The following is a 13,419-nucleotide window of genomic DNA, read 5'->3' as shown; positions in this document are numbered from 1 at the left end:
TTCATAGCCATCAAGGAAAGTATAAACGTAGGAATCTAATGTAATCCTTGATTAAATCATACATGCTTTTTGTTCGTCTTATGATCACCTGATATCGTTGTTGGCACTAATGGTTGTCTTGACTCAGTAACTCAAACTTTCTTTTGGTTCTGCCATCACCTGAGCTGTGACATTTTTTCTGCATATATATAGAGAGGAGGGTTTTGCTTTGCTTTTAGTCCTTGTGGACATGATTGCTGAGGATTAAGGTACACAAGTACTAGAAGCAGAGCGTAGTTAACTTGCTTTTGTTGATGGTCAAATCTTCATGTAAAACTAGGCTTCATACACTGTGACTTGGAAATCAAGCTACATTACTATAATTATTGCAATGGAAGAATCATAATGGGAACAGGTTGCCAATAAATGTGTTAACAGTATTGTTTATGGCATTTAGTTCTACATGATGTTATATGCTTTACCCAGAAGAACGAGCATACTGTCAGTTCATCTGGAGAATTCATGGGTTGTTTCTTAAGGGTTCATTTTATGGTTAGAATGGGGATGTATAAGCAAATCAGTATGTTTGATAGTTGTCTGTAATAAATTTGGGGAAAAAAACCTAGAACAGTTCTGTTTTCATTTTAAAACTGTTCTTTAGGTGGATATTCCAACTGTTGTAACAAAGAAAATGCTTAAGGCAGCAATGAAACACATCGAAGTGATAGCCAAGGCCAGGCAAAAAGGTAATGTAAAGACTTGATATGTTGTCAGTTTCAAGGGGCAAGTATAAATGTTTCTTTTTTGTTTGTTTTTATTTTTTACTTTGTTTGTTACTATATTTGCTAAATAGTTTCATCCTCACTTCCTTCTCTTTTAAAAAAAAAAAAAAGCGATCCTTTTCCATTTTTCGTCTGGAGGTTGCAAAGACAAATAGGGGAAAAATTACATTACAAATAATCTCTGAGTTTTGATTTTCATTTCCCCATGTTAAAATACTAAATTTCTTTGTATAGTAAACAGGAATGTGGTTTTTGTCTATTCAGAGCAATCAGGATCATTTAGCAATGCTTCTTGAAGTTTTTCCTCTGTATTCCAGATGAGCAGTTATAAATGAAAGGATTTGCATGTCCATGCACTGTACTGTAACTGTAACTCTTATAGCTAGAATGATTTCACATCTGCACACTAACATGAGCAGTTAGTGGAGTTCAATATGTTGAAAAGTTAGGTTTATGTTCATAAGCCATGGAGGGACTTTGAGCAGTAGCGTATTTAATTATTATCCAAATAAATATATCTTCATGAGCCTAATGTAAAAATTATATTAAAACTGCATATTGAAGGAATATTCAGAAAATAGAACACATGGTGTTGGAAAATAGTTATCTTTATTTTTTTCACTGGCTGTGTTCCACAATGCTATATCTACTAAATATGGTTTCATTCAGCGTTTAAGCATAGATGTTTACTTTCACTGGAGTCATGAACTTTCCTCCCTTCCCTCAAAACATCTGCTTCATATTCATAAATAGATGCCATTGGTCCTGTGAGTAGTGGATATGAATATCATGAATAATGAGGCATAGTGTGATCACGTTAGATGTTTTTCATGGCACAACAACAATTTCAAGATACTAGATTATCTTGCGGTGCTGTTTATGCCAAATTTCCTGTGTCCTTTGATTTCTACTAAGGAGTTGGAAACAGTTTTCTTTAGCAAAAAAGAACTGGATTTTAAATGTATGGCATTGAAAATATAGCTGTTTTCTTCAGTGTTTTAAAGTAAAAGACTTGTTCCCTGAGGGCAGATATGTGAAGTAGCAGCTGAAAATGACTTTTAGTAGCGCTTCCTAGTAAATGTTGCTAAACCAGCCACCTGTAATACATGGTTCAGAGGCAGCTTTCGGGCCTTGCTTTGGTTGCTCGTTGAGCCTAGCCTTTTCTGTTTGTCTATTTTCTATATCCTTTTTCAGATGATTGCTTTAGGAGGCATTTCCTTTTCCCCTACTCTTCTCACCCTTATGTCTCTTAGTAATTCCTCACTATTTGCACAGACACCTCCATGATTCGTTCATTACCTGTCCTTGCCAGAGAGCGCATTCCTCCTCTCTGCTTTTAGTGACACCAGCTAGGCAGATTTATCAGGCGACATGCATTCCTGTATCCCCCCATCCCAGCTGATACCACTCATGGTTCTTGGTTGCGAAGGACAAGCTAGCAGGCTTCTGTACTAAATTCAGTGTGCTGGAAACAAGCTTTAACCTTCTAGATAACAGGTATGTATTAGGTACCTGACCTGTGCATGGTGTGGTTCTTGGCATGAGGCTGTGCCAGATTGCTAGTGCAGCTAGGTGTGCTTTATTACAGCTCTGTTCTTGCCTTTGAAGTGATGTGAGGGAATATAACATTGTTGCTTCTTATTAATATGTATAGTTTTTAATCTGATAAAGCAATTATTCTTTCAGCTCCATACAGCTACTTGTAAGAGGCAGTGCTCTTGCAGATCCGCATGCTGGTTTTGGTTTTGGTTTTGGTTTTGGTTTACGCTGTGTTTAAAATTAGTGTTCTTTCATGTTTGTTTCTAAATGTTCTAAGCAGGAAACAGATATAACAGGATTGAATAAAAGTTGGATTTAAAATTTTGTTGTAGGCAAGTCCAATAAATAGGAGGCCGTGAAGGAGGTCAGGAAAAGAGCAAGTAGAGGCAGACTTTGGGCAGTGCCGTTTTTTGGAAGAATCAAAATGTTGAGTTCTTCAATAACTATAAATGAGAAAACATTCTGGAAACCATGCAAGCTGCAATTGTTTGGTGAAGGAATTTTTATTTCAGTGTGGGGTTTTATTTTTACATAGCCAGGCTTCGAAGTCTAAGCCAAGGTTCTTTGGTAAAGTTTCTACATTGTATGCCTTTGGCAGTTGTGTATGTACTGAAAGTATTAACTTTTTAGCTCAAATGAAATGCAATCGCCTCTTATTTCACAATAAGAAAAAGCTGAAACAACTCGTAATACTGTTTTTTACTTGCAGTAAAAAATGCAGAATTTTTACAGCAAGCTGCTTTAGAAGAATATGGACCAGAACTCCATGTTGCTTTGAGAAGCCGAAGAGATGAACTTCACTACTTAAGAAAACTTACTGAACTTCTTTTTCCTTATATTTTGCCCCCAAAGTCAACAGAGTGCAGGTATAGAAATTACTTATAATTGTATTCTTTAAAGTATCTGCATACTATGTAGTACAGTAATTTTGGTGAGTGAAAGAATGAACTCCAAAGTCGTCATCCTCATCCTTCCTTCTTTTCCCTTTGCTTATGAGTTCTTTGACTGGTCTTAAAAGTAGCATGCTTAAGGTATTATTAAATACTAAAATATTTCCCAGTAAAATATAATGGCATTGGAAATTTTACTTAGAAAATTATGTAATCTAGTACTGATTCTGATTTTTTCTTTTCTTTTCTTTCTTTCTTTCTTTTTCTTTTTTTTTTTTTTTCCTTTTCAGATCCCTGGCTCTTCTGATAAGAGAGATTCTGCCTGGTTCTGTTTTCCTTCCCTCAATGGATTTCTTAGCTGATCCTGTAAGACTCTGGAGCACAGGAATAATCTTAATTTATTCAGTATTACTGTTTTCCTACTAAGTATGTTGTGGTAAAGCAAATCATGCACAATGACTTACTTGCTGTGCATTTTGATGGGATAAAAGAAAAAAAATCTTGTGGCTAATGTTTTTGTTTTTTCTTTATAACTGGTTTGAGTGCTTAACTGACTGAACTGACTAAAATAAAGTATTGGCATGATCTCTTAAGAATGTATTTTTAATGAGGGACTACAATTCCTGTTAAATGGGAGAGTGCTGTGCTAGTACAAGCACCTTCAAATTGCTATAGCTACATTTAAACAAGGGCTCGATTTCTTGAACTCTAGCCTTTTTTGCCGCTGTATTGAAATAAACTCTTTTGTCCTTAATTCTGCAAATAAGAGGGCATTTATTGCTAAAGATGGAACACCGCCATCTTTGATTTTATTTATGCATGTGTTTTAATAGGCAAAATTGCAATACTTATGAAGGTATCATCTAGCTGCAAGCAGAAAGTACTGTAGCTGTGGAAGTATTAGTAGTTCATTAGATCTGCACCAACAGTAAAAATACTTTGTAGAGCTTTCCTTCACTGGGTGAAGAATGTTTCTGTGCAGATCTCTTCAGAAATTCCCTGACTTGCAAATACTTGAAGAGACTGCTGAAGGTCAATTCTCAAACGTGTTGCCAGGCTTTGATTTTCTTAAAGTATTAATATACTCACAGGTTTAAACTTGGGCATAACACAGTAGTGAAGTGATTTTTATCTAATTTTTTGAGTTTCTTTAATATTAATTTTATATTGTGTTTTCCTGCAGGACACTGTCAACCATTTGCTGCTGATCTTCATTGATGATAGTCCAGTGAGTACTGACAAAGTTAAAACAGTAGTAATTTGTTCACCCGTTAAGAAAGCTTTCTCACCCAGTTGTCTCTTGTCATTTTTTTTCTGCAGCCTGAGAAAGCAACTGAACCTACTTCTTCACTGGTTCCATTCCTTCAGAAATTTGCAGAGCCAAGAAATAAAAAACCATCTGTAAGTAAAGGCAACATTTATTTCTTTTCCTGGTTTGAATAAGTGTTTTACTTTACCTGCAGTTTTTGTTCTACAACTCTTTGCATTATTTATGTACTCACTGAAAGTTTGAAAATTGGCTGACTGCATTTTTAACCTACTAAGGTCCTGAAACTGGAGCTAAAGGAGATCAGAGATCAGCAAGACCTTTTATTTCGGTTTATGAACTTCCTGAAACAGGAAGGGGCAGTCCATGTGCTGCAGTTCTGCCTGACTGTAGGTAAGATTGCATACATGTGCTGAGGTATATTTGATGATCTTTAGAAGCTTTAAGCATTTGCACGTTGAAGTGAATATTCAAAGTCTCAAAACTAGGCAGCATTGTTAAGCAAAAGATTACCTTTCGGGATCTGTGTTCACTTATTTTAATATGTCCTGTTTCTTGAATGTTAATCTTGGCAACATTAATGTCAGTGTGGACTGTAGGTCTTAAATGTACTTCTGTTTATTGATAAAGGTTGGACATTTTAAAATAGAATATTCTTGTAAGAAAAAAGTTCTGGCCACTGATAGAAAGTACAGCTGCCTTTTTTTTTAATATGTGGTTACTAAAGTATTACTAAAATGAGCTGTTTGTCATGAAAAGCTTCTCTTGTTCTTTTTGCTTTAAAATTCTGATTTCTGTAAAGAACAGAAATGTTAACAGGAACATTAAAGGTGTTGAAACCTTCTATTCAGAAACGTGTACCTTGGCTATAAAGCATGCATTTGGGTTTACCGTTATACAAGTGTTGTTTGAAAAGTCCTCTGCTTTCCAATGATAAGGTTTTCTGTGAAGTTCCTGTAGGTTGGAGTGGTTTATTTCAAGTTTTTTGGTCAACTAGTAGTTAATTACTGGCTTATCAAAGTAATAGGGTTTTTTTGTTTTAGTGAACAAGTATTTCCATGTTATATAGGAAATAATGGGTGTGTCTTCATATCCCAAGCCCATACATACATCAGGAAGATGTGAAATTAAATTAGACACACTTTATCTCATAAAATACTGCAGAAATCGTTAATCACTACGTAAGGGAAATATAAATAATCTTTGCGCATACAGCTTCTTATGTGCTCATAATCCTTCCAGACATGTTGGCTTTTGTCAGAAAAACTCCTCACCAAAAAAACAACAAAGCAATTACCTTTTTAGTGCGGGTGGTACCTACAGGGGGTTCTAAGCTGACCTTTCTAGAGGTCTTTAGAACTGCTTCCTCTAGCAGAAAGGTTACTCAAACTCTGGCCCATGATCAATCTTTTTTTCTGGGTAAACGTCAGCATTTTCTTCCTTCTAAACTTCTGTTGCATTCTCATAGGTGGCAAATCTGTATATTGGCTGATAAAATAAAGAATGAGATTTAGGTCTCTCAAGTTATGGTGTCCCAAACTGTCTACTCTTGGTGGTTCTTCACTTGATAGAAATATTTTGACTAAGAAGCGCTTACTGTGGAAAATAAACCCAAAAAATCCCAGAAGGGTCTTGGTAGACTTTCTCTGAAGAAGTTTGGTTTTGTCTATTGAAAAATGAATCAAACGCTACCTTATTTTCCCTTCTTTCTGGCCAGTAGTCATGCTGTTAACGTGGTGAGCTAATAAATCAATAGGATTGCACCATAATTGTGCTGAATAGAATTTTTGTTTTTCTCAGGGGACATTCATTCTCAAGTTAGTCTGATATTAAAGACATTATTGAAAATATTATGATGGGTTGGGTCTTAGGAATGAAATAGCAGTAGAATAGGCAGATTACTGGTATAAAGGGCTGTTGGGGCTCTGTGTGTGTTTAGCATGAACTGGAAATCACACTAAAAGAAAACTACAATTTACAGTGTGGTAATTTAGGAAGAAAAAAAATCATTCTTCGGATTCATTCTTCTACCAGGAACAGCTTCATGGATTTATCCTTACTGTGATAAGGAACAATTAGTTTGGATTGCAATATATTTTTAGTAAAATTTTATGAACAAATCTGAATTATAGTTAATAAGAAAGCAGCTACCTTATTTCCTGAGATTTTGAGATGTCTTCTGTTTCTATTAATTTTAAAGTTTTACAAATTACTATATTTTCTGGAAAATGAGTCAATGTTATAGGTTGCTCAAGATGCTATTTGCTTGCCAAGGTGATCAACAAATGCATTTTCTTTCCTTTACGTCTTAGAGGAATTCAATGACCGAATTTTGCGACCAGAACTATCAGATACTGAAAAGATGTCTCTTCATGAGGAAGTACAGAAAATTTACAAAACTTATTGTTTGGATGAAAGCATTGACAAAATCAGATTTGACCCTTTTATTGTGGAAGAGATTCAAAGGAGTAAGTTTGAATTTGAAAGGAATAATTTACACTGGAAATTAAACAGCATTCTGTAATAAAGTGAAGACTTACTCATCTAAATGTGATCAATCTTTACTTTTGTCACAGTTTTAAAAATTGTTACCCCCTTGCTATATTGTGCTTAAGCCTTGTTTTGTCAGTTTATTTCTATTTTTTGTCAGACTTACAGTAGCTTGCAAAGCAGTTGTAAACTCAGACCAGAAGAGATCAAATTTTATATGCCCATATATAGAGATCTATTTATATTTATAAATTTTTTTTATAGTTGCTGAAGGTCCGTATATGGATGTTGTGAAACTTCAAACTATGAGGTGTCTTTTTGAAGCTTATGAGCATGTACTATCTCTACTTGAGAATGTGTTTACTCCTATGTTCTGTCACAGTGATGAGGTAAGTGTGAAAGATTTGAAGAGTAGTCTTAAATCAAAATTGTATTTTTTTAATTTTTTTTTTAGGATACCCTATTTACAACACTCATGTGCATGTGAAACTGAAAAATATGTCTTCATTTTCCACTTTAGTTAGCATGCCAGAGCTGGGACCAATCTCAGTAAGAAAATTGAATTTATTCTAGTTCAACACAACATCAGCAGAATAAAAAAACCCTTCATTTTTTGATGTAAAAATTTGTATATATTACTGCTTTACAAAATCCTCTCCACCCCTTCTTTTATGATTGTAAATTTGGTACAAAAATAGTCTGCGTGATAGACATAGAGCATTATTAAGAATCTCTTATTTGCTTTTTAAAATATAATGGTACTTAAATGAAGATGCAAAGGTTGTAGTTAGGTACCTTCAGCGTTATGCATTCCAGCAGTTAAAAGTCAGGTGTGTGTTTTCAGGACAGTCATTCAAAGCAGTTTAGTAGGCATTTAAGATTGTTCTATGATTGCTGTCTGAATGCAAGTTTAAAAAAAAAAAAAAAATCCCCACACTGGGTTGACAGTTGCCAAAAGCCTTCTAATAGGAAACACTTTAAACGCAAGGGTGAGTCTGAATTCTTTTCCCTTTTCGAGTTTGTATGTGTCAATCAGGTTGCATGTTAAGCTTCGTGCATTTATTTGAGGCAGAATATATTGACTTGTCCTGGGAATGGGTACTTACGTTACTTGGCGTTATTCTTAATAAAGTGTATTTCTCAAAAAGGGTATTGATGGTCATCTTGCCTGTAATAGCTATAATGCTTCAAATACTTGATTGTTTAACAAAGAGGAGATGTGGATTTTGATGCTTAATTTTAGTTTTATTTCCATTTTGGTTTTTGCTTTTTAATTCCAAGACTATGTAAAGTAAAGTAAGTAGTCCTGGGAGCATGTATTGCAAGTTTGGTCTGTCATTTTCCAGATGAACATTCTAACTGCTAGATTATGGTCATCTTGCCTCTTACTTCTGTTCTTGTTTCCTGAATTCTGCAATGTCGTTGCATAGTAGCCCTTACCTCAGTTAGTCCAGTGTTTTCTTTGATACCTTATTTGTCTGTTGTAGTACTTCAGACACCTTTTAAGAGGAGCAGAGTCACCAACACGCAATTCAAAGTTTAACAGGTAAGTATGGTAGAATTTTAAGTGTTTTTCTTTGGTTTTTAGTTAAAAGCATCAAAATGTTAAACCATAGGAATTTTGCTACTGCCTGATACTAATTGTGACTAAATTTTTAGCTCTACTTTTTTTTTTTTTAAATGGACAATTTAGATGCTAAAGGAGCAAGTAATGTTATACGAGATGTCTCTTTGCTTTGAAGTGTTTTACATTAAAGAATTTAAAAAGTGATTTAGACTTCAACATTTGAGAAGGGGGAAGGGAAAAACAAATGTACAGTGAAAATAAGGTAATGTGGAAATAAAGTGGTGATGTAATTGACTGTATATAGATAATACCATTTGGTTGGTGGAAGATCTTCTTGGATTTCAGGTCTTACAGGGATAGGTACAGCGGACCCTGTGTCTAACCAACCTGGTCATGCAATGGGAATCTCTTCTTGTTGTGACAAGGAGGATTTGCCATTTCTCCTAGGTCAAATATGTTTTCTGTCCCCCAGCTCTCCCCATTCGTTGCATAAATGTAGCATCAGAAGCCTTGTTTCTGGGTTTTGGCTATATACTTTCAGACTACCTTCAGGCTCCTTAGGGCCTGTGGAGAAGAAGAAGAGCATCTCCTGTGGTATGGATGGGTGATCTTCCGCCGTGGGGTTGGCTTGAGTAAGCTTGAGGTCTCATCATTTCTTGTCTTTCATTTTATGCTGGATGGCTCGGTCATAGATTAGCCCAACTGAATTGCTCTTATGGTGTAGCCAAAAGAAGGAAAACTTCAGTGAGACCCTCTTTAATTTGGATAGGCTTGCTTTCTTGGTATGAAATAAGATCCACAGTACTGTACGAAATGCTAGTGTTTATCATCTTAGATTATTCTTCTAGAGGAGTAACAGCAAATTATTTAACTTTTTCTGCTTTCATTAGAGATACACCTAGCAGCAGCCCTCTTGATTTGCAGCCTGCTGTGAGGTGTATTATTGAGAGATCCCTTTCTTCTCTGCTAACATTCTTTGAAAACTACGCGATCGTTCTCTTTAATATATCTCTGTTGATGACACCTATTATGTAGTCTTTATAGTTCTTGTAGATCCAGGACTCAAGCTTTGGTGTAGTGCTTTCTCAGATTGGTGCTGACAAGCTTCTGTTTCTTAGCAAAGAGGCGTAGAAGGCAGCTAGACTAAAGTGCATTTTTTTCCTATGTGACACTCCACTAGGAATGGTGACCTTAAAACACACTCCAGCTTCTGTCGAAGATGGCTACAGGGTTTCATCCAGATGTTTAAGTCTGCCTTCTGGTATCTTTCCCAAAATTATTCATGTCAAGGGTTGAAAGTATCCTGTCATACACTTCTTAAATCTAGTTAAAGTATGAAAACATTTAGGTCACCTCCTTGGTGCTTTGCTTTCTAAAACAGAAAGGGTGAAATTAGAGGCAGTCTCTACCTGGAGTTTTTGAAATACATCTCTGGCTACAAAATAAGCAAATCTTGTTTGGGGACTGTTACAACATATTCCCCTGGAGTTCAAACAGCATCCATAGCATTACTGAAAATGTATCTGGTTTACATTCTAGAACAATTTGAATGCCCTGAGTATATATGCTGGTTTATGATACAAATTCAATATTGGGGCCAGTTCCGTTTAATACCTTTATCAATGATCTGGATGAGGGGATCAAGTGCGCCCTCTGTAAGTTTGCAGGTTACACCAAGTTGGGGGGGAGGGCTGATCTGCTCGAGGGTAGGAAGGCTCTACAGAGGGATCTGGACAGGCTGGGTCAATGGGCCGAGGCCAATTGTATGAGGTTCAACAAGGCCAAGTGCCGGGTCCTGCACTTGGGTCACAACAACCCCATGCAGCGCTACAGGCTTGGGGAAGAGGGGCTGGAAAAGGACCTGGGGGTGCTGGTCGACAGCCGGCTGGATATGAGCCAGCAGTGTGCCCAGGTGGGCAAGAAGGCCAACGGCATCCTGGCCTGTGTCAGAAGTAGTGTGGCCAGCAGGAGCAGGGAGGTGATCGTCCCCTGTACTGGGCACTGGTGAGGCCGCACCTCGAGTCCTGTGTTGTTTTGGGCCCCTCACTACAGGAAAGACATGGAGGTGCTGGAGTGTGTCCAGAGAAGGGCAACCAAGCTGGTGAGGGGCCTGGAGCACAAGTCCTGTGAGGAGCGGCTGAGGGAACTGGGGTTGTTTAGTCTGGAGAAAAGGAGGCTGAGGGGAGACCTTATCACTCCCGACAACTACTTAAAGGGAGGTTGTAGTGAGGTGGGGGTCGGTCTCTTCTCCCAAGTAACAAGCAATAGGACAAGAGGAAATGGCCTCAAGTTGCACCAGGGGAGGTTTAGATTGGTTATTAGGAAAACTTTCTTCACCCAAAAGGGCTGTCAAGCATTGGAACAGGCTGCCCAGGGAAGTGGTGGAGTCACCATCCCTGGAGGTATTCAAAAAGCGCGTAGACAAGGCACTTCAGGACATGGTTGAGTAGGCATGGTTGACGGTTGGACTAGATGATCTTAAATGTCTTTTCCAACCTAAACAATTCTATGCGTCTATACCGTATGTTCCTGAAGTGGTGCCTTAGTGATTATTTCCATGAAACAGAGGTCCTATCTGAGATCCTATCTGAAAGTAGTTTGCCTTGTTGCTTTGGAGTTTCCCTCTGCAGAATCTGGTACAGACAGTCACTGCCATGGGGGAAAAAAAAGGTTACTCATGGAATTATTCCAGATGTTATCCATATGCACATACCTTACCCAGCCTTCTCTTCCCTATTCTAGCATTAGTTGCAGTTGAGAGTAATTATATGCAAAGAGATGAGTTTTGTTTTCCATATCTTTGATGCTTTGCTAGGGATACTGCGTGTGTATTGCATAGATACCGCTGGTTAAAAAGATCAAGTAGTAGATCTGAAACTCCAGTGAAATGTACATGCGTGTAATGTGTTGAAAGATTTCAGTTATTGTAAGACAAGAAAATTATAGAGCAGTTTCTAGAAAATACAAGTGGGAAAGTAGGAAAAAGTGACTATCAGTGTGTAATTTCTGGTTTGAATGACTTCTTTGAACTGTACAAAATAATCATAGCTTTTTGTGTACAGATAGGACAAATAAGGTGCTATGAAAACTGTTAAGGTAATAGATGAGAAATCCCAAGTATTTCTGGAGTGTAAAGAAGTCACACTGACGCTATTCTGATAACTTGATAACTAGCTGTGGTTGTCAACAGTTTAACTCTGTAACTGATATTTTCCACCTAATGTTTAACGTGTGTGGCCAATGAAAACTGATGTTTTAAGTTCCAATTCTGGTGACTTAATTTTGGGTGTGTGGAAGAGAGGACAAGAATTCCCTCTTCCTCTCATATTTATGTATCTGTAATACATTACTACGTTACTTAAGGGTATTCTGTGTTGGCAGTCTAACAGAAACAGAAAAGCCGTTATGTGATATAAATTCCCAGATTTCTGCATAGCTGTTTATCTGCCTTGATTTTTTACACACCATGACCACATATAGAAATAGATGTATCCAGATTTCTCATCCTTGGGATAGCAATAAAATTAAAATATTATTCAAGTAAAGAACCAAGTAGAAAAGATATTAACAATTTTGGGGAGTGGTTAGGAGTAAAACCCACAGAATTTAGTCTGTAAACAGCTGTGTGCAGTGTAATTCTTTGTCACCATCAGTTCCAACTTGACAGGTTATGTTTCCAGTTTCATGGTTAACATGACTAAAGACAGTGTAAGATGCCTTAGAATCAGTTCCTCTTGTAAAACAAAATGTAAAATTTGACTATTTTAATATTTTTGTCCAGAATTCAGTAGCTCCAGTGAATTAAAATTGTGTGGGATGACTATGTTTATGGTTAATCCATTTAAAGATCTCTGTTGGAATTACTGAGTTGATGGCTGAGGTATTGGTTTCATGTACCAGGTTATGTAGAATGTCAAATATACATGACAGTTCTTAAAACCTGTGAAATAAAAAAAAAAAAAAAAAAAGAAATATTTTAATAGTGGTTTTTACTATATCTAACACAGGGAAGTGGGGGTGGTGTTATTACATAAAATAAGTCCACAGCCTTTTCTTTGTATTGGCTAAATGAATTACATTCCTACGTGACTTCTGACCATAGGTTATAGAAAAAGTTAGCTGCCTGTTTGGCACTACAGGTAACTTTAAGAATGAAAGTTGTTCTCTATAAATTGGTAGCTGCTTGTGCTGAATGTCAGTGAAGACCTGAAAGTTTCAATAACTGAGGTTTTAAATTCAAAGGTCAAGATTGTGGTGATGAAATGTGCAGGTACCATTTGCATTTCACTTTCTTAGAATTTTAGGTCAGGAACTCCTAATTGTACGACGTTTTTTATTAATCTGTAGTGATAGTCAAAGCCTATTCAGTGTTGTTGGGATAGGTCTGTCAAATTTGGGTTGTTTTGGTTTTTGGTTGGTGTTTTGTTTTTTTGTTTTTGGGGTTTTTTTTCTTTCTTTTAACATTACTTTCTCCTGGGCTCTGAGGTGATTTATGTGCCTGTTGTTGCAGAAGTAGCCTGAGTTTGGATGACTTCCGGTAAGTCTATCTAACACTTGATAAATGTTCTGTGTTAGTTACGCCACATCTATCATGACTGCATCATACAGCCTTTATAACAGCAATTAACTGTCCATTTTATTTGTAAAAAAACATGTGAATGGTCCTGTCTGGACTAAACTGCATTTTTTCGCACAATAAGCTTTACTCTCTCCATGTCCTCTTCACGAGTGTTTAGAAATTGCTTAATTACTAATTTCAGAAGGTTGCAATATATTAATATTGTTTGCCGTTAATGATTTGTGTGTTGTTATTAGTTTTGAAATATATTTGCATAACTTGAAGCTTTTTTTTTTGTTGGCCTGTGACTGCTAGCTGCTCCAAAATTTCCTTTACTCCATGTCACA

At 36.6% G+C, this 13,419-nt stretch overlaps 1 protein-coding gene across 4 annotated transcripts in view; it reads left to right on the top strand.

Annotated features, from left to right (window-relative positions):
- Nucleotides 1–13,419, top strand: part of SNX14 (sorting nexin 14) — a 57,687-nt gene that overhangs the window by 18,286 nt on the left and 25,982 nt on the right. For 2 of the 4 annotated variants that reach the window (XM_069804800.1, XM_069804799.1), the window contains exons 7-16: nt 641–725; nt 3,010–3,166; nt 3,481–3,556; nt 4,374–4,418; nt 4,511–4,591; nt 4,736–4,850; nt 6,770–6,925; nt 7,212–7,336; nt 8,435–8,493; nt 13,025–13,051. In XM_069804800.1, coding sequence (XP_069660901.1) covers nt 641–725; nt 3,010–3,166; nt 3,481–3,556; nt 4,374–4,418; nt 4,511–4,591; nt 4,736–4,850; nt 6,770–6,925; nt 7,212–7,336; nt 8,435–8,493; nt 13,025–13,051 — 926 coding nt within the window. The remainder of the gene's footprint in view (nt 1–640; nt 726–3,009; nt 3,167–3,480; nt 3,557–4,373; nt 4,419–4,510; nt 4,592–4,735; nt 4,851–6,769; nt 6,926–7,211; nt 7,337–8,434; nt 8,494–13,024; nt 13,052–13,419) is intronic. The other 2 variants (XM_069804802.1, XM_069804801.1) reach the window with 1 other exon arrangement.

This window comes from Haliaeetus albicilla, chromosome 17 (assembly GCF_947461875.1).
Source record: "Haliaeetus albicilla chromosome 17, bHalAlb1.1, whole genome shotgun sequence".
NCBI lineage: Eukaryota > Metazoa > Chordata > Aves > Accipitriformes > Accipitridae > Haliaeetus > Haliaeetus albicilla.
This window is presented reverse-complemented; position numbering and strand designations above follow the sequence as displayed.